The sequence below is a fragment of the Scheffersomyces coipomensis genome (assembly GCF_036884675.1).
Source record: "Scheffersomyces coipomensis strain NRRL Y-17651 chromosome Unknown DFJ63scaffold_1, whole genome shotgun sequence".
NCBI classification, from domain to species: Eukaryota; Fungi; Ascomycota; class Pichiomycetes; order Serinales; family Debaryomycetaceae; genus Scheffersomyces; species Scheffersomyces coipomensis.
The window spans coordinates 430,393-449,905 of NW_027042892.1; the positions used below are offsets into that span (position 1 = coordinate 430,393).

The following is a 19,513-nucleotide window of genomic DNA, read 5'->3' on the forward strand; positions in this document are numbered from 1 at the left end:
TGCGGTAATATACAAAGATGTTTTTAAAATTATACCAAAAGTCTTTTGACTCTTGGACTTTTTCATTTAAAAATTTGATTGCTTTTTTTTTCATAAATTTTTCACTTGTTTCTTCTTGATTTATATAGTTGTTCTGTTTAATAATCATTAGTTTCAATCATGCCCGAATTAACTGAAACTAAACTTAGTGCTTCCGCTTCAGTCCACAGTTTAACCGATGATGGATCATCGGGTACCCTCGTGGATATGTTCGAGTTAGAAGGTGATGATGATATTTTAGCTAAGAAAATGAAATTAATTAATGATGCTATTGATGAAATTGGTTTTACTCCTTATCATTTAAAATTATTCTTTTTAAATGGTATGGGTTATTGGACTGATACTCAAATTACTTATTTAGAATCAAGTGTTAGAACTTTTATCAATTATCAATTTGGTTATACTTATGCTATTTCAAATGAAATGTTAGCTGCCGGTTTATTAATTGGTGCTTTATTTTGGGGATTTTCAGCTGATTTAATCGGTAGAAAAGTTGCTTTTAATCTTTCATTATTCCTTTCTGCTATATTTACTATCTTAACTGGTACTATGGGAACTATGGCATCTTATTGTATTTTTGTTTTCCTTTATTGTTTTGCAGCTGGTGGTAATTTAGTATTAGATACTTGTGTTTTCTTAGAATTTTTACCTCATAAAGATCAATGGTTATTAACTTTTTTTGCTTTCTTTTGGGGTATTGGTCAAACTGTGGCTGTTTTATTAGCTTATGCTTTCTTACCAAACAATTCTTGTGAATCTGCTGATTATTGTCCATCTCATATTAATAGAGGTTGGAGATATGTCTATTATGTTAATGGTTGTATTGTTTTATTCATGGCTGTTTGTCGTATTACTTTTATTAGATTAAAAGAAACTCCAAAATTTTTAATTTCAAATAATAGAGATGCTGAAGCTGTTCAAGTTTTACAAGAAATTGCTACTAAATATAATAGAACATGTTCTTTAACTCTTGAACAATTAACTGAATTAGGTGATATTAGTTGTAATGATGATTATAGAAAACATCAAACTTTTAAAGGTATTTTCACTTTAGTTAAACATCATTTAAGTATTCTTTTTGCCAATAAAAAGATTGCTAGATCAACTGCTTTGGTTTTCATTTCTTGGTTCTTATTAGGTATTTCTTATCCATTATATTCTTCATTCTTACCAGTTTATTTAGCTACTAGAGGTGCTGATATTAGTGCATCCACTGTTCATGGAGTTTACCGTGATAATTTAATCAGTAATGTTTGTTCAATGGCTGGACCATTAATTGCTGGTGGATTGATTTATTTCTTCCCAAGATTAGGTCGTCGTGGTGTATTATGTATTGGAGGTGTTAGTGCTATGGCATTCTTATTTGGTTATACTGCTATTAGAAATAGAGCCCAAAATGTTGCCTTATCATCAATTTCATTTGCTGCCATTTATATCTATTATGCTGTATTATATGCTTATACTCCCGAAGTTTTCCCATCCCTGGCTAGAGCAACTGGTAATGCTCTTGCCGTTGCAAGTACTAGAGTTGCCACTTGTATTGTTCCAGTGATTGCTTATTTTTCAAATACTTCATCTCAAGTACCAATTTGGATCTGTGGTGCCTTTGTTGGAATCATTGGTATCTTAGCCCTCTTTTTCCCATTCGAACCATCAAAGAGTCGTGTTGTTTAAGTACAAGTGGGATTCTATCATTCATTTTATCTTTTGCAAAGTTTTATGTTTAATTTTAACTTTACCAATTTATTTTATTTTATTTTATCCAATTTTATTTTATTTTATTATATTCCAATTCTACTAGATTTTGTTATTTTATTTTTTTATGTTTGCTCAACTTTTACTCAATTAGATTGAGGGTATTTTCCATTTGTTTTATCATGTTAATAGTATCCTTTTCATTCTCCACTATTATGAATGTTACTGCACTTTGTGATACGATATAATAAGGCTTATATTCATCCAAAAAACAAAAAAAAAACATTTGGCGTTCTTTCAATTAGAACTAAATGATTTTTACGAAATTGGAAGTGATATTTCAACTAAGCCATTGTGAATATAACTTAATAGTATGGCAAGTGAAATTCATTACATTACATTACAACAGAGTTTAGCTAAAAGGGTGGTTTTATTTTTGTATAATTAACTTAATTATTCTCAAAACCTTAAAATTCAAGGATATTTTTTTTTATGTTTTCAGTTGTTATATTGAATGGTGGTTAGGAGAAGAAGGTGATAATGGTCGAGTGGTGGGTGAGTTATAGCTAATAATTTGATGGTTAAGCTATATCCTGTACAAAGTTTGTGTATACACTAATATTGTAAAAATATGTTACAACGAGTAAATCTTTTGTTAATTTGTATCTATTTGTATATATAATAATTTATATGAAATTACCGCACCTGAAAAAAATAAAGTAAGGAACCATAGAAAAGTTTAAGTTTAAGTGAGTTTACGAGTTTTCATCATGATCTAGCTCTGTCTCGTGCGATTCAGAATGATCGACCAATGGGAAGGTTTAACCTTTGATAGAGATAATGTGGAAGTAGACGAATATGACTAACGAGACGTTTTCAACAAAAGAAAAAAGAAAAAAAAAAGCTTGTCATTGGAGAATCTTCCCCTTCCGGCTTAGATTAGTTGTCCTCCGTCGTTGTCGTTGTCGTCCAACAAATATGAATTCTTTATCGATATGCCTTATCGCATACATAAATATTATAATCATTACTTCTGATTCTGTAATAAGTCCTATTAAAACACCTCATGTTTATAACTTCTGGATAGAGATTTTGTCCAAGTAATGTGCAGGAAATGGGAGCAAAAGGCCACGGGGGCGGGTATGCGTGTACTTTGAACTATTTTTTTTGGTTTCTTGATCTATTTTTAGTATTTTGTTTCTCAATTTTTACAGCTTACATTTATTTTTTATGCTTGAGAAATATTTTTTTTAAATTATAATTTATTTTTTTTTTTTTATTTTATTTTTTTGGTTAGAAAGATCATAAATTATTTTTAAATCTGTACCAAGGGGAGCTATAAGAATCTTTTGAAACTTTGCATTTAAAGAAAGGGACTAGGGGAAGAAAAAAAAGTATGAACAAAGCCTTGGTTAGGGAGTAATTCAACCCTGTCATTTACTGACTTAAGTTGATTTAACTTACTCACTAGGTATAGATATTCAAGGCACACGTCAAGATTAAATGTGGTAAATGCGATAAGTTTATGTTTGTAGCTTGAAAAATGAAAGAAAGAATAAATTGCAGCAGCAGCAGCGTTTTTATTTATGTTTTTCCATTGTTCGATTTCATGTACATGCTTTTTTTAATGCTTTTTTTTTTTTTTTTTTTTTTTGGTTTGGTTTAGAAATATAAGCTACCACATTGAACTACTTCAGTAGATACTTTAATATATTCTGCCCAGATTTGCAATTGGGATAATTTTAAGTTGTCCATATATGAGGGAGACCAAAACTTTCCCTTTTTTGCCAAGATTAAGATTAATTTGTAATAAATTGAGCACAATGAACTCATTAAATAAAGGTACCCATGTATGTACAAATATTTATATCTGGTGTTCAGTAATATTTTTCAAATTTATTATCATTATTATATTTTTTAATAGTAATATGGGTATATTTATCAGATTTATTCCATTGTTTCCCATATCCACTATTACAAATAGGAAACTAACTTTAAATAAATAATTATTTTAAAAAAAAAACTCCCACAATTAACTTAAAAAATAACCAAAATTTACGTGAATTACCTTAAGAGTTTACTTAACCACTGTAAAAAGATAACTGTAATTACTCTAATGGCTTATCTTTGCAAAAAGGAAGCCCTCTTCCTTTTTTAGGTAAAATATCTCATGTTCAATGTCAGGTCAATAATACCGATATTACGTAAACCATACCATTTACTTCATTTTTAACGTAAATATGTTATCTATCTACTTAACATTTTATGTTCTGTTAGTGTAGAAAAAGAGACACCACTCATTGGATCTAATCTTTATAGCGTGATTTATGCTGTTATATTCTCACCTAAAAAGAAGACTATCTTTATTGGTTGACGATACCAGTTCTTCCTAGTCAATTTCAAAAGAAAAGTTAGCAAATAAATTAAACTTAACTATAAAAATAAAGTAAAATAAAATAAAATAATATAAAATAAAATAAAATAAAATAAAATAAAATAAAATAAAAAAAATCCAAAAAAAAAAAAAAATAAAACAAAAAAAACAAAAAAAAAAGTGATTAAATAAATGTAAAAAACGACACTGCATTAATTTTGAAACGTGTAAATCTAAAACATCCTTTTTGACATAATACCATAAATAAAGAAACCTATCCTCGAATCTAGCCTAAAAAAATTTAAACCAATCTTGTAAACATATGGATTGACCTTTTGGAACATTCAGAATTGAATAGTAACATACCATGGCACAATACGGATCAAAAGGTCTTCCTCGAAAATTGTCATTAGCTGCTTTAGGGGCATTATCATTACTTCTTTTAATAACTTATAGTTTTTATCAACGTGAAGATGAATTGGTTTCAGGTCAACTCATTTCTGCAGTAGAACCAGCACATATACTTAAAAGTCCATTAAATGGACAACCAATTCCCCCTAGTATTCCTGAAACTCTTGAGGTTGAAGCTGCTCCTGTTGTTCCTGCTGCTGCTCCTCCTCCTGCACCACCACCTCCACCACCATTTGAAAAAATTGAATATTCTCATCCTCATTCATCATTTAAAAGAATTGAGTATATTAAATCATCCCATTTAAAACATACCACCAGTCAAGATACCGTACTTATACTTGTCAATGTTGGACAACAATCACCATATGGTAAAGATAGAACCATTAGAGATTTGTTTGCTACTATTGATACATTATATGCTCATCAACCAGTTGATCAATTTTCTATTTCATTTGGATTTTTATGTAATGGATTAGAAGATTTTAGAGAATTAGTTTCATTCTTTGATGAAAAAGTCCATTCTTTAGTTCATGATTTAGATTTTATATCTAAAGTTACTCTTTTAACTAATCCTGAACTTGAAGCAAATGTGGGATTTGATAGAGATTCAAGACAAAGAGATGAGGTTCAAAGATTTAGAAGAAGATTAATTGCTAAGAATAGAAACTTTTTAACTTCATCAGTATTACGTGATGAAGAATATGTATTATTTTTAGATGCTGATATTTATAAATTTGATAATCCCGATATTGTATTATCTACATTTATAAAATCTAAAAAAGATATTATAGTTCCAAGAGTTGCAAGAGGGGGAAATAATGATTATGATAAAAATAGTTGGAGAGGTGAAAGAACAAAACCATCAAGTCATCAATTAAAATTATTAGATGAAAATAATTATGATGAAGCTGCTTATGTTCCAATGGATGTTAAACCAAAAATGTTTCATTTCCAAAATTTCGTGGAACAAGAACAATATAAAGAACATCATGGTGATTTAACTTATAATTTTGAATTAGATTCAGTAGGTGGTGCCGTATTATTTGTAAGATCGATTGTTATTAAATTAGGAGTTGTTTTTCCAACTAGTTATGTGGTTGGTACTACTTGGGATAGACCCGAAGGTTATGATGGTATTGAAACTGAAGGGTTATGTTATTTAGCCAAACCATTAGGTTTCAAATGTTGGGGTTATCCAAATATTGTAGCTCAACATATAGATGATTTCTAATAGTTCTGACAATATAGTAAATTTTATGTACATTAGTTTAAAACCTTCGCTGTTCGCACTTTTATGATGTAAGGATTATTTTTTACGTTAGATTGGGACCGGAAAAATAAATTTTTATATGAATTATAATTAGATAGTTAATTTCTACTTATAGATGATTTACCAACAATGTTATTGAATATTATGGAAGTATAGTAATTCAATTCAATATAATGGATAAAAATACTAGATATCTCTATTAATTATTAAGAATTATGACAATTGTTGCCACAACTACGGCTTTTTTATTCTTATCTAAGGTCATGTTGTCATTTTTTTTTATATCATACAACAATAATATTTTAAATCATTGGAAATGATATTCCTTTGATTATATGAAATCATAATATCATTCTATGGTCCAAATATCATTCAATATACTTAAATAAGATCAAATTCAACTAAATTTTTATCGGAAAAATTCTCACGTGTAAATTTGCACGTGATTTATACTGTCGGCTCACGTGGATTCGCAGAAAAAATTTTAAAAAAAAGTCCGTGATAGTTTAGTGGCTAGAATTACCGTTTGTCGCATGGTAGACCGGGGTTCAATTCCCCGTCGCGGAGCTCTTCTTTTTTTTGAATCATTGGAATCAATCATTTCATGATTAATGCCCTTAATTAGAGTTCAATTGATTATTGGTTTGTCTTTTTACAATAGCATTCAACGGCTTAATTGCTCTTGAGTTTAAGTTTACAAAAATCTAGTCATAAATGGGAGATGGTGTACTTTCTTCATTATTTGAACAGATTTGCATCAAAATTATAATTATAAACTTTATTTTCGTATAGGAAGATGATTTACATATATATTTTTCCTTAAAATATAAATAATTTGGTTAAATAAGTTCAACATTCAATCATACATGACTGATGTTATATATTTACCATAACGTTCTCAAATGTAACACTGGACATGGTCAAATCTATTAATCAGACCAATTCTGGGGCAAGCAAAACATTCAATTATTTTTTTGGGGCTCACCTCTTTTTTTTTCAATGCCCGATTTTAAAATATGGTTAAATTTAATTTTTCAACTTATCGATCCACCCGTATATAATTGCAAAACTATAATCATTGAAAATTAACATTATGAAACGAAGTTTAATTACTGCCACAAGAGCATTTTCTAAACAATCCATACGATGGAATCAACATCATCATACTATCATACTGGAAAAATTCAAATCTAGTATGGGAGGAGTTAGCTCTCAAGCTATGATCTTAACATCAGCTTTTGAAAATTCAAATTATGAATTACATGGTATGACATTATCATCAGTTAGTTCATTAGCTGTTTATCCTAACCCTTTACTAGAGTTCAATTTACACTTACCATCATATACATCTCGTGCCTTACATAATCTTAAATATCTTGCTATTCATTTATTACCTCCTACATCTAAATCAGTTCATCTTTGTCGAATATTTGCTAGTGGAGTTAAACGAGATAAAACTGGAACTGAGTTAGCCTCTACTAATGAAGAGAATGAAGATGGTGAAGTGTTTCATGAAATGACTACTCCATTCTCAAAGATTTCCAAACATGAAGATTATACTTTTTATAAAATCAATGATGAAATATCCATACCGATATTGAATGATAGTGAAACAATATTCATTTGTAAAGTGAATGCAAATTTTGAAGTTAATAATCATGAAATATGGGCAGTTAACGTCATAGATATAATAGGGAAGAAATTACAGGATAATAAAAGTTCAGGAGGGATAATTTACTTTAATCGTGGATTTCATAAAATTGGTGATACATTATCAGAAATAGAGTAATATATAACATTCCATATTTACATATATTTTGATACATATACAAAAAAAACATAAATTAATTAATTATAAGCAAAAACAAAACTTTTTTCTTTTTTAATTACCTTTTTTTATGTATTTAATACTTGATTACATTCATCTCGTAAAGCTTGAGTTTCTGATAAAACTTTTGGTAAGATAGTTTCAAACTTCTCATTAATTTTCTTGATACGTTTAGTGAATTTTAGTAAAATATCATTTCTTTTAATCCCTTTTAATTCATTATTTAAAGCTTTGACCTCATCTGCTCTTCCTTGATGTTTGGTTTCAAGTTTCCGTTTCTTAACACTTAATACTTGAATATCATTCGCAGAAGATTTGATTTTTAATTTCTCAATCTTAACTCGTTCAAGATAATTTTCATATTCTTTTTCTAATAATGAAATCTGTTTAATATAATCTTGCTCTTGAATTTTAAAATCTTTCTTAATTTTCCCTTCTTCAGAGGTTAAATCAATAATCTTAGTATTTAATTGTTCAATTTCAGCTTCTAATTGAATTACTGAATGTTCCAACCCTTTTATCTTGCCCAAGACTCTGGTTTCATTATTACCAGCAGATTTGTTATATTTGGCAATTTTATTCTTAAGACCATCAATACTAGCTTTTAAATCAAGTAATCTTTTATGCTCATCTTTTTTGAACTTTTTATACTTTGACTTTAACGAATTTAAGTTTCTTAACGTAGAAATCAAGGAAATTTGTGAAGTAGTTAATGAAGCTGCCTCATTTTGTAATATCAATCTATCACTATCGTTTTCATCATCATTATTTATACTTTCAGTGGTTATCAAAAACCGTTGTACCACTTGATCTTCTTTATAGATTAAATCAATTTCATATTGAAAAGCAGGAGATAATCCATAGATTATTAAATGTGTTTCATCATTTTCGAATGAGAATTTATAAAAGGACCAGGAAACATTATTAATATTAACACTTAAATCATTTATATTAATAGTATCTGATTTTTTGAGTAATTTAAATACAATATTAGAATCATCAATTAATACAACCGACATGACGATATTAAATGGCTTGATAGACGACGGTATATCATCCAAGTAGTTCTTACGTCTCGTATGTTCACCATTAAATAAATTAGGATTTCTCCATATAGCTTTACTTGCTGCCAATATAGACCAAAACGGTTGTACTCCGAGAGTAGACTCGACAGTGGTTACATTATTAGCTATAGTAGTGGTCGTTAATGATGTTGAAGTTGTAGTTGTACTTGAAGTAGTGGTAGTTGAAGATGTTACATTAGATGATTTTGAACCCGAAGTATTAGAAATTTGAACTGTACCGTTAATGTTGTTATCGAAACTGATAGCATTAATATTGACGACAGGAATACCTCCTTTACCTGGATTAGTGATAATATTTGAACTTGAATTATTACTAAGTAATCTTTGTTTTAAAATAGTTAACTTATTATAGAAAGGTGATATAATGTAATTATCGAAATTTTTACCAGCAACAGAATTTGATGAAGGCTGGATATTTGAAAGGGATGGAATTGTATTTTTTAAATTAACTTCAACCAATCTTCCATGAGGTACTCCATCATGTTGAAGATTTGTTTGCAGAGAATTTTCATTATCAGTGATATTTGGAATTGAACTTTGTACAACTGGTGATTTTTTATAAAAGGTGGATGTTATAATATGAATGCATAGGATGATGTATAGTTTACTACTTACTTGAGGAAATGTTGAATTATTGATATAACCAACATTGGTATTGTAGAATTTGATGAATTTAAATGATAAGTTCAACCAGTTGATTAAATAATTGAAGTAACTTATCACTAGAAAGCAAATGATTGAATTGACGAGATGTTTATTAAATAGCCTTTTGGTGTCATCATATTGAACCTTTGTTGTCATTCTTTTATTACTAATGGTATTTATATAACTTATGGATGAAGTTCCTATTAATTGACTTGAAATGATAGATTTTGATAAAATGATTATATAGTTGAAATAACTTTTCTTATGAACCACATAATTCAAGGAAAAGAATATGATTGGACTTATAGCCAAATGCCATGAAAAGGTTAGATTAAGATCTTTATAATCAGCTATTACTGGTTGAGGGATTTCTTGAAGTAATAAGAATTCAATAATGAATCTACCACCTCTAAAATTAGATCCCAAGACGATATAAATCACTATTAAACATAAAGATACTGCTTGTGGTAATGATAAAAGAATGAAGATTAATGAAATGATATCTCCTAATGATGAATTTTGAAAGAAGGTGGATGCAGATGTGAATGGATTGGACAGGTATAATCGACGATGATGTTGATGACTATTTTCATGACCATAATCATCATTCTTATCAAGCCTGAAGTTCCGACTCGAGCTTGAACTATAATTATTTAAAGATGACCTATTCGCAACATTCTGAGGTTGATGATTCAACTGATGTGGATTTAACGCCAGATGTTGTTGCATAGTAATAGAACACTTCCCTCCAGGATCATTCAAAAACTCTCTTTTGAATCTTATTTAACTGGGAATCGCTATATAGATCAGATTTAAGATGATATGAAATCAGGTGAATCAAAGTTGGTTATGTGAAATTCAAAGTATCTGTGGTGATTCTTTATTGTTACAAAAATTTTCGATTTTTTCAGACAAGTTTGATCGCACACGACTCAGGATTTTTTTAGGTGCAAATTTCGATTCTTTTATAACGCGTTAACAATTAGATATATTAATTAATGGTGGTATTTATAGATTATTCTTTGTATTAAACTATGTATGTAAACGATGATATGCTACTTTAATAGGTCTGGTCATCAATATTAAGGGTGTTAAATTCTTTTGCAGTTATAATATGGGGATTTTCATGCGATTCTAGTTCTTTCGGAGGCACTGCCGATGTCTCCTTTATTTCTTCCGGTAATCCATCACCTTCATCCAAATCCTCTTCTTCATCAAAGTCTTCTACTTCATCTCCTTCTTCAGCCTCTTCTTCATCTTCTTCATCTTCATCGTAGTCATCATCTTCATCGTCGTTTTCCTCTTCATCATCGTCTTCTTCCCCTTCTTCTTCATCTTCATCATAGTCATCTTCATAATCTGTATAGTCTTCATCATCATCGTCATCATCATCAAGTTCTTCATTATTACTAGCAAAACTATCGCTAGCAGTGGTATCTTCCACAGTTGGTCTCCTATCCAATACAACATCGGCATAATCTGCATCATCATCTTCATCATTAGTGTCATTTCCACCGCCTCCAAACTTCATAAAATTTTGAAGTGGCAAAGTGAAAGATGAAACTGATGTTGGTCTTTCGGCAGGTACTCCTCGTGAAGCTGACCTACTTCTAGTTCTACTAGAAATTGTAGCATCTAATAATTCAGGTGTTGGTTCAGCTGTGAAAGATTTCATAGACATTAAAGATGGTGATTTAGGGGCATCGGGAATATCTTGTTCATCAGTATCATCATCATCACTAATATCACTAAAGTTAATTGGCTCTCTCCAATAATTAACATCATTAAATTTTTCATCTGCTGGTCGGAAATTCATGAAAGCTTCTTCATTAAGACTTCTGGGCGACCCTGGAGCTCTTGGGGATCCAATTGGAGATCCATCACCACCTTGATGATTGGCATCATATGCTTGTTTAAAATTTATATAATCATTGAATTGATCATCATTCCAATATGCTTCCATTGGAACTTGTTTTATAGGTGGGAAGAAATGATCAACTAATTCTCCTATATGTAAATATGATGATTTATAACCTGCTAATTCCAAAAGTTCCATATGTACTTCACCATTTGGATTAATTGTGAAAATTCTATGAGATGGAATTTTAACAGATCTATAACTGATAGCATCAGTAATTCTATTACCAAACCCAGCATAAAATGGAGTTCGATCACTATCTTGATCTGAAACATTGACATCATCGGAATGGAAATAAAGACTCCTTATATCTCTCAAACATGCCATTTTGAAAACTTCCGGCTTTTTCAATATAACTTCTCTTCTCAACGCAGCCATTGTTCTATCAGGACTTAAAATCACTGGACCTTTAGGTAATTTGATTCCTCCATCTTGGGAAATACCAGCCAAGTATTGACGGGTATTATCTGCTTGACCAACCGATCTAGCAGTTAAATACATTATATTATATCCATTGCAGGTGATATCACTAAATAAAGTGGCAACACCTTGATGAGTCCAATCTTTACCAAATAAATTCAATACATGACCTAAGGCATCTGATTTGGTGATTGTACCATCTATATCCGATATCACAATTGGAGTAGTCGATTTCCATAAGTATAATTGAGCAATTACTTGTGAGTTTCCTTCACTTAATTTAAACTTTAATTGATTTTCTCCATAATGCAACTTCATTTGTTGTAATTGTTCTGATGTTAATCTAAGAGTTTTAAAATAAGTCTTTGAATCAGTGAGTTCCAGATCTTCAGTATTAATACTTGGTAAAGTTGTATTGATACTGGAAACACCATCATCCATTAAACCTTCTGTATTTTCCAAATCATCTTCAAGATTAAGTTCACTATTTTTATTTAAAATCCTAATATTACCATTTTCATCTTTACTAATATATTCATCCCATGAACCTAATTCCATATTTTCAACATCATCAGTGAAATTAGTTGAATCTTTGATTTCTTCTAAGAAGATTTTTTTAAATAATTCATCTGAATCATCAATATTTTTTTGAGAATTTGGTTTATAACCATCCATATCTAACACCATATCACCATTAATATCGATTTTAGAAGGAATATTCAACTTTTTGGTAATCTTTCTTGCCTTTTCAAACGCAATCTTTGATTGTAATGCTGGAGTTGGAGTTGGAGTACCAGTTCTTGATCGTATAGGTGTCATAGGAGTAGAATCACTTAATCTTATTTTATCCTCCACATAGTTACTTCCAGCATTCAAATCCAATAAATCAGGTTCTGATTTATTAAGATCATAAGTATAACCCGGTGAACTCATTGGCGAACCACCTGGAGAATTAACAGGTGATATAACTGGAGAAGTTAATACTGATTGAGATAATATATCACCATTTTCAGTTTCAAACACAAAGAATGCTTCACCACCATCCCCCAATTTCATGGGTAAATCAGTTTTGATATCATTCACATATAGATCAATCTTCTTTTGAGATGGTTTAATGATTTGGAATTTCCCAAATCTAATATGCCACGGTGAACAATGCATTGATCCATCCGGATGTTCAACCACTATAATATCAATGGCTCCCGATAAAGTGGCGGGATTCAATGAACTCCATTGATTATAGACGTAGCCACCCACTTTACCAACGTATTGCATTGTAGGAGATGAAGTCAGTTAGATATCAAAAGGATTATGAGCAGAAGTATAGAATAAATGGCCACCACTGATATATATGTATATACGACTTTTTGCGCGTACCAAGGTTTAAAAATAGAAAAGAGATTCCTGCATAAAACCATCTCGTATAGGCATATATATAATTTAGATATTACAGCTAGATGCTTTCAAATAAAATTAATTTAATTACCTTTCATTTAACATAAATTTTTCCTAAACACGAGTATGTATATAAATATAGAATTAATATCAAATAAGAGAGATGAAAAGGTATACTAAGCTTAAGCTGAAGCAACATAGACAGGATCTTGACCACTGGCAATGTTACATTGATGCATTAATCTTCTTTCATCTTGACCATCCGATCCAAGTCCTTTGAATTCACCAGTAACTGAATGCCAAACACCTCTATTGTAGAAGATGACTAAATCACCTTGACTCCAAGCATGGGGTAAAACTTCTTTTGGACTAATTGATGGTCTCATTAATTGATGAGCCTTTTCACGAGCATCTTTTAATTCCAAGGTTTTTACCGTACCATCAGCTTGTTTTGTATGCAATTTATATAAACAACAACCATGTAATTGTAAATGTTGTTCCTTAGTGACTGGATTAGTCCATAACATTGGTAATTTTTTAACCTTTGATTCTTCCCATTCAGGTAATTTATCAAAGGCAAATTCTTTTGATTCACTAACCATAGTTAAACCATCAGAAGTTGCACCAGCAGGTGAAATAAAAATATATGGATGAGGAGCATATTCAACAGTAGTATTTTGAGCAAAGATTTTATCTTCTTCACTTAAATTCTTATAAGCAATAGCACCACTAACAAAACAAGTTGCCCCTTGAGTTAATTCTAATTCATCACCTGAACCATCTTCATAAACAACAGTTTGAGTTTGTTTCGATGGTGGAACTTTAATACCTAATAAGGTAGTGATCAAAGGAGGAGATAAATCATATAAAGCACTATCTATATGCCATCTATAGAATCTAGTTCTATGTTCATTTTTGATTTGATCTTGAGTTAAAGGTTTATGATGGAAAGAAGTATGAGAAGGATGAGTTAAACTAATGGTTTCACCATTTTCATTACCAGGTTCATCAGCTTCAAATACACCTTGACCTAAGATTTGAACTTGAGGTTGAGATTTAACTGAGGTACCATCTTTTCTTAATACAGATTGAGTATGTCTAAATTCTTTACCATGACCATAACCAGCAAAACCAGATTCTGGTTTTGGTTCTGGAATTGATGGATCAAATCTTTTGGTTAAAACATATTGAGATTTTGGTAATAATTCAGCTTGACCTGGAATAATAACCACTAAATAAGTAAGAACAGCTTCATATAATTGTTTGAAATCTTCATCATTTAAATTACTTGGATCATTATTGGCGTAATGGGGTAAAGTAATTGAACAACCAAATGGAGTTTTAGCTAATGGAGTAACAACCAATTTCTCTACTTTATGCATCTTATTATTATTATTATTATTAGTATTGACTTAGTTTAATGATTTGTGTATGAATCTAGAACTGAAATAACAAGTCAATGAAAAGAAACTAGTGGTATATTTATAACTTTATGACCCTTGTTTGGTATACTTCTCCAGTTATCATTAATTAGAGCCCTTATCAGCATCCTGTATACAACCCAGCAAGTTTCATAACTTCCGACGGAACAAATTACACTTAAAAACATCAACTCCCAATCATTTTTTGGGGATCAAACGGGTCACATGATCATTTTTTCTACTAAAATGTGTTCCTTCGGAAACCCCGACCCATTTAAATCGGAAAATACCATTTTACAATATGATTTTAACCAATTGAATAATGAAACCATGTTTTATAATAGGATTGAGTATCATCAATTAATTTCAATATAATCGGGATGCCGTGTTATAACTATGGATTGCTTGGTAAATTAAACTAGTGGATACCTTACCATTGGGATGGATAATTATAGAAATTAAAATGATATGATTTGCTATACTCAATAGTCATTCCAGCGGGATCCAGATTGACTCTTTATCCGTTTAATCAGCTTTATCTCAATTATCTATTATAAAAAATTTGTAGATACTTTTCAATACACATTTAAGCTTAGCTTTTGTGGGGCCAGTCAAACTTCGATCCAAATAAAGAGCGGCGGCCCTCATTTGTGAGAGGTGAGTGGGTGGGAAAAAATGGACTACCGAAAATTTCTAAGCTGTCAAACCATAGTCATGAGTAGTTATAAAAGCAGCAGCAGCAGCAGCAGCATCATCAGCTTACAACGTTATCATGGGCCATTACATAACAATTGCCACTTGTAATCTTAATCAATGGGCATTGGATTTCGAAGGCAATAGAGATCGTATCATTGAAAGTATCCGTGAAGCAAAGAATCAAGGTGCAACATTAAGAGTTGGTCCTGAATTAGAAATCTGTGGATATGGTTGTTTAGATCACTTTGGTGAAAATGACTTATACGATCATTCATGGGAAATATATGGTCAAATTATATCTCATCCTGATACTCAAGATATCTTATTAGATATTGGGGTTCCAATCATTCATAAATCTATCAAGTATAATTGTAGAGTCATCTCATATAATTCAAAAATCTTGTTGATTAGACCAAAATTATCATTAGCTAATGATGGTAATTATAGAGAAATGAGATATTTCACGCCGTGGAATAGACCAAAATATTATGAAGAATATCAATTACCTAAATCAATTGCTAAATTAACCGGTCAATTAAGAGTAACGTTTGGAGATTGTGTTATTGAAACTTTAGAAACTAGATTAGGTTGCGAAACATGTGAAGAATTATTCACTCCTCAATCTCCTCATATTGATATGAGTCTTGATGGGGTAGAAATATTCACTAATTCAAGTGGTTCTCATCATGAATTAAGAAAATTAGATACTAGATTAGAATTAATCTCAGAAGCTACCAAGAAATGTGGTGGTGTTTATTTATATGCCAATCAAAGAGGTTGTGATGGGGATAGATTGTATTATGATGGTTGTGCTACTATTATTGTCAATGGAAGTGTAGTAGCTCAAGCATCTCAATTTTCATTAAAAGATGTTGAAGTTATTTCTGCCACCATCGATCTTGATGATGTAAGATCATACAGAAACCAAAAATCAGCCAGTATGCAATCTGTCAATAGAAGAGATACTTACAAAGCAATCCATTGTGACGTTGAATTATCACCAAGTTCAAATGTTTTCAATCCCCATATCGTTCCAACTGCCACTAGAGCCATCAGATATCATTTACCAGAAGAAGAAATAGCATTGGGTCCAGCATGTTGGTTATGGGATTATTTAAGAAGATCAAAAACAGGAGGATATTTCTTACCATTAAGTGGAGGAATTGATTCTTGTGCCACTGCTGTCATTGTTCATCTGATGTGTAGATTGGTGGTTAATTCAATAAATGATAAACAAGTTTTAGCTGATATAAGAGCTTTAACTCATGATCCTGAATTTACTCCAACCAAACCACAAGAAATTGCTGAAAGATTATTTTACACTAGTTTCATGGGTACTGAAAACTCATCAAAGGAAACAAGATACAGGGCAAAGGAATTAGCTAGAAAAGTTGGTTCATATCATGTTGATATGAATATGGATACTTTGGTAAGTGCAGTCATAACCACATTTGAAGTTGCAACTGGGAAAAGACCAATCTTTAAGATATTTGGTGGTAGTCAAACCGAAAATTTAGCATTACAAAATATTCAAGCAAGATTAAGAATGGTAATAAGTTATTTATTCGCTCAATTATTACCTTGGACGAGAAATAAAAAATCAGGTGGATTATTAGTATTGGGTAGTGCCAATGTCGATGAATGTTTAAGAGGATATTTAACCAAATATGATTGTTCATCTGCTGATATAAATCCAATTGGGGGTATTTCCAAGACTGATTTAAAGAGATTTATTGCATGGGCGGAAATTAATTTTGAATTACCTATCTTACATGAATTCATTACTGCTACCCCTACGGCTGAATTAGAACCAATCACTGAAAATTATGTTCAAAGTGATGAAGTTGATATGGGTATGTCTTATGATGAATTATCAAGATTTGGAAGATTAAGAAAAGTTGAAAAATGTGGTCCTTTAGCAATGTTTATTAAATTATATCATGAATGGTCACAACCTCCTTTAAATCTTACTGCTGAGCAAGTGGCTGAAAAGGTCAAACGATTCTGGTTCTTCTATGCCATCAACAGACATAAGATGACTACAATGACCCCAGCTTATCATGCTGAACAATATTCTCCTGATGATAACAGATTTGATTTAAGACCATTCTTAATTAATCCAAGATTCCCTTTTGCTAGTAAGAAAATTGATGAAGTTGTTAGTCAAATCAATGAAAGAGAAAAAGAAATTAAATATAACAATATCAGTGTTGATTAGATATTATTTATATATAGACTTATATATACAAGTTTGAATTTTTTTTTCATTTGTTTATTTTACCACCCCATTTAGGAACTATACCTAATTCATCTTTCATAAACTTATCAGGATTTTCATTTCTTTTCACAAAATCTAATAAACTATGCGCTACATGAGTAGGTAAATCCTCATGAATGAAATGACCAGTATTATTTTGAAAGACAACCAATTGATATTTACCTTGCATTTGACCAATAATTAAATTCTTATCAAGAGTTTCATGTGCTGATAATATTAATAACTTTGGACCCTTAAAAGAAAGAAAGTTTTTAGATAAACCCACAAACCACCCTTCCCAAGCTGGTTGAGTCAATGCTAAATCCGTCTTCCATGTTAAATCAGGATTCAACAAATCAGGTATACTTAAATTTGCGGACTCTCTACTGAATAATAAATAATTCATATGCCATTCAATTGCTTTAGAAATCGATTGAAATACTTTAGGTCTCTTTTCAATAAAATGTGGCATGGCAATTAATGATTTAACAGCAGTTTCTTCAACTATATCTAAAATCACTTCACCTCTCACGTTCAAGTCTTTCCTTTCTTGGCTCAAAAACTTAGCCATGACAGCACCTCCTAAAGAATGCCCAACAATATATAACGAATTAGATTGTAGATTATGCTTGTTGACGAATTCTGTTAACACACTATGGAGATCATCAACTAAAGAATCAATTGAGAAATCGTTTGATGGTGATGAATAACCATGACCTCTTAAATCATAAATGAATATTCCAACACTTTTATCTAGTTTATGTAATTCTGTTGCTAATTTTGCAAATGTCATCGATGATGAACCAGCACCATGGATCAAAACAAATATTTGGGATTCTTTCGACAGAGGACGTTTGAAATACGTCTGGGATATCAATGATTCATGATCGTAGCTTTCTATGACATCAAAGAAGTTGGTTTTGAATTCTGTAAACTTCTTTATTATGAAAGAATCCTCAATTGCATCTTCATGAGCGGGTGTATCTTCCTCATCGATTTCTTCAAAATCTGCTTCTTCTGACAACAGTGAGAGACCCATGGCCTGCTCTTGCTGTTTTATTCTCTTGAGTAATGCCTTCTGTATATCACTCATGATATATATGACAACAACCAAACTGTTAAATGTGTGATAGAAAAAGAGGTTGCGACAAAAAAATTATCATGAAAAATCATACAACTTAAATCTTTATGAATATATGGCCATTTTAGGCAAATCATGATGGATCTTACCACTAGCTTTGAAGATATGGCCATTAGCCTTTTCATAGGTTATAAAGCATTATTGATAAGTGAGACTCCGGTAGCATGTATACTAAAGGACAAGAAACTGAATAAGATCATAAGCATTGGCTATAATTATACAAATTCATCATTAAATGGTACACAACATGCTGAATTCATTGCCGTAAAACGGTTGTATGAACATTCAAAAGATATAGATTTCCTGAATATCATTATGTATGTCACTGTTGAACCATGCATTATGTGTGCTTCTTTCTTAAGACAGCTTGGTATTGGTGAAGTGATATATGGGTGTAGTAATGATAGATTTGGAGGAAATGGAACTGTTCTTTCTGTTCACAAGGATACATTCTTAGTTGATAAACCTTATAAGAGTATAGGAGGTATTGCTAGAACAGAGGCAATTCAGTTACTAAGGAACTTCTATATACAAGAAAATGAATCAGCACCTGTTCCAAAGATCAAGAAGAATAAAGATATCGAAAATAAGCTATACCCACCAAACCTTTTCAATTTGACCAAAGAAGAGTTTGTGGACTTTTATGGTGAACAACGACTAGATATATTAGAAAACAAAGAACAAGAAATCACCCCCATCCCACATAAAGCTTATAGACTAAAGGATTTAATCTCTTTGAAAAATCTTCAAGAAGTTCCATTCTTAGAAGATGAATTGGGATTGATAGACGAGGAGCAACTCAATGAGTTTTATGATTTATTTTATGATATAAATGATGATTCAACCATAGACTTTACTAAAGCCATTCGAAAATTCAATAATAAGAAAAGACATCTAACTCCAGAGTAAATAGTATAA

The 19,513-nt window shown here is 30.9% G+C and overlaps 9 protein-coding genes and 1 non-coding gene across 10 annotated transcripts; 6 read left to right on the plus strand and 4 right to left on the minus strand. All coding sequences in view use genetic code 12, as the record gives it.

The window, feature by feature from the left end:
- Nucleotides 1–288: 288 nt before the first annotated feature.
- Nucleotides 289–1,713, plus strand: DFJ63DRAFT_321550 (inorganic phosphate transporter; the record flags this gene model as incomplete). Its single annotated transcript, XM_064907339.1, has 1 exon — nucleotides 289–1,713. One exon carries the CDS (start codon nucleotides 289–291, stop codon nucleotides 1,711–1,713), a length of 1,425 nt encoding a protein of 474 aa, XP_064764400.1.
- A 2,762-nt stretch (nucleotides 1,714–4,475) lies between these two features.
- DFJ63DRAFT_332559 (uncharacterized protein) lies at nucleotides 4,476–5,750 on the plus strand (the record flags this gene model as incomplete). Its single annotated transcript, XM_064907698.1, has 1 exon — nucleotides 4,476–5,750. The coding sequence occupies one exon, from the start codon at nucleotides 4,476–4,478 to the stop codon at nucleotides 5,748–5,750; it is 1,275 nt and encodes a 424-aa protein (XP_064764401.1).
- Nucleotides 5,751–6,284: 534 nt separating this feature from the next.
- On the plus strand, nucleotides 6,285–6,356 carry DFJ63DRAFT_t3. The gene has a single exon. It is a non-coding gene; the product is annotated as a tRNA-Asp (tRNA).
- A 526-nt stretch (nucleotides 6,357–6,882) lies between these two features.
- On the plus strand, nucleotides 6,883–7,578 carry DFJ63DRAFT_332560 (uncharacterized protein; the record flags this gene model as incomplete). Its single annotated transcript, XM_064907699.1, has 1 exon — nucleotides 6,883–7,578. One exon carries the CDS (start codon nucleotides 6,883–6,885, stop codon nucleotides 7,576–7,578), a length of 696 nt encoding a protein of 231 aa, XP_064764402.1.
- Nucleotides 7,579–7,685: 107 nt separating this feature from the next.
- EMC9 (Emc9p) lies at nucleotides 7,686–10,076 on the minus strand (the record flags this gene model as incomplete). Its single annotated transcript, XM_064907700.1, has 1 exon — nucleotides 7,686–10,076. One exon carries the CDS (start codon nucleotides 10,074–10,076, stop codon nucleotides 7,686–7,688), a length of 2,391 nt encoding a protein of 796 aa, XP_064764403.1.
- Nucleotides 9,946–13,147, minus strand: SMP2 (phosphatidate phosphatase). Its single transcript, XM_064909251.1, has one exon. It carries the CDS (start codon nucleotides 12,958–12,960, stop codon nucleotides 10,408–10,410), a length of 2,553 nt encoding a protein of 850 aa, XP_064764404.1. The 5' UTR covers nucleotides 12,961–13,147; the 3' UTR covers nucleotides 9,946–10,407.
- DFJ63DRAFT_316292 (uncharacterized protein) lies at nucleotides 13,147–14,550 on the minus strand. The gene has a single exon (XM_064906685.1). It carries the CDS (start codon nucleotides 14,460–14,462, stop codon nucleotides 13,263–13,265), a length of 1,200 nt encoding a protein of 399 aa, XP_064764405.1. The 5' UTR covers nucleotides 14,463–14,550; the 3' UTR covers nucleotides 13,147–13,262.
- A 723-nt stretch (nucleotides 14,551–15,273) lies between these two features.
- DFJ63DRAFT_283335 (glutamine-dependent NAD(+) synthetase) lies at nucleotides 15,274–17,415 on the plus strand (the record flags this gene model as incomplete). Its single annotated transcript, XM_064904711.1, has 1 exon — nucleotides 15,274–17,415. One exon carries the CDS (start codon nucleotides 15,274–15,276, stop codon nucleotides 17,413–17,415), a length of 2,142 nt encoding a protein of 713 aa, XP_064764406.1.
- Nucleotides 17,416–17,461: 46 nt separating this feature from the next.
- On the minus strand, nucleotides 17,462–18,547 carry PPE1 (carboxylesterase-mitochondrial 37S ribosomal protein YmS2; the record flags this gene model as incomplete). The annotated part of the gene is made up of 1 exon (XM_064907701.1): nucleotides 17,462–18,547. The coding sequence occupies one exon, from the start codon at nucleotides 18,545–18,547 to the stop codon at nucleotides 17,462–17,464; it is 1,086 nt and encodes a 361-aa protein (XP_064764407.1).
- A 123-nt stretch (nucleotides 18,548–18,670) lies between these two features.
- On the plus strand, nucleotides 18,671–19,504 carry DFJ63DRAFT_310235 (tRNA(adenine34) deaminase; the record flags this gene model as incomplete). The annotated part of the gene is made up of 1 exon (XM_064905559.1): nucleotides 18,671–19,504. One exon carries the CDS (start codon nucleotides 18,671–18,673, stop codon nucleotides 19,502–19,504), a length of 834 nt encoding a protein of 277 aa, XP_064764408.1.
- Between the last annotated feature and the right edge of the window lie 9 nt (nucleotides 19,505–19,513).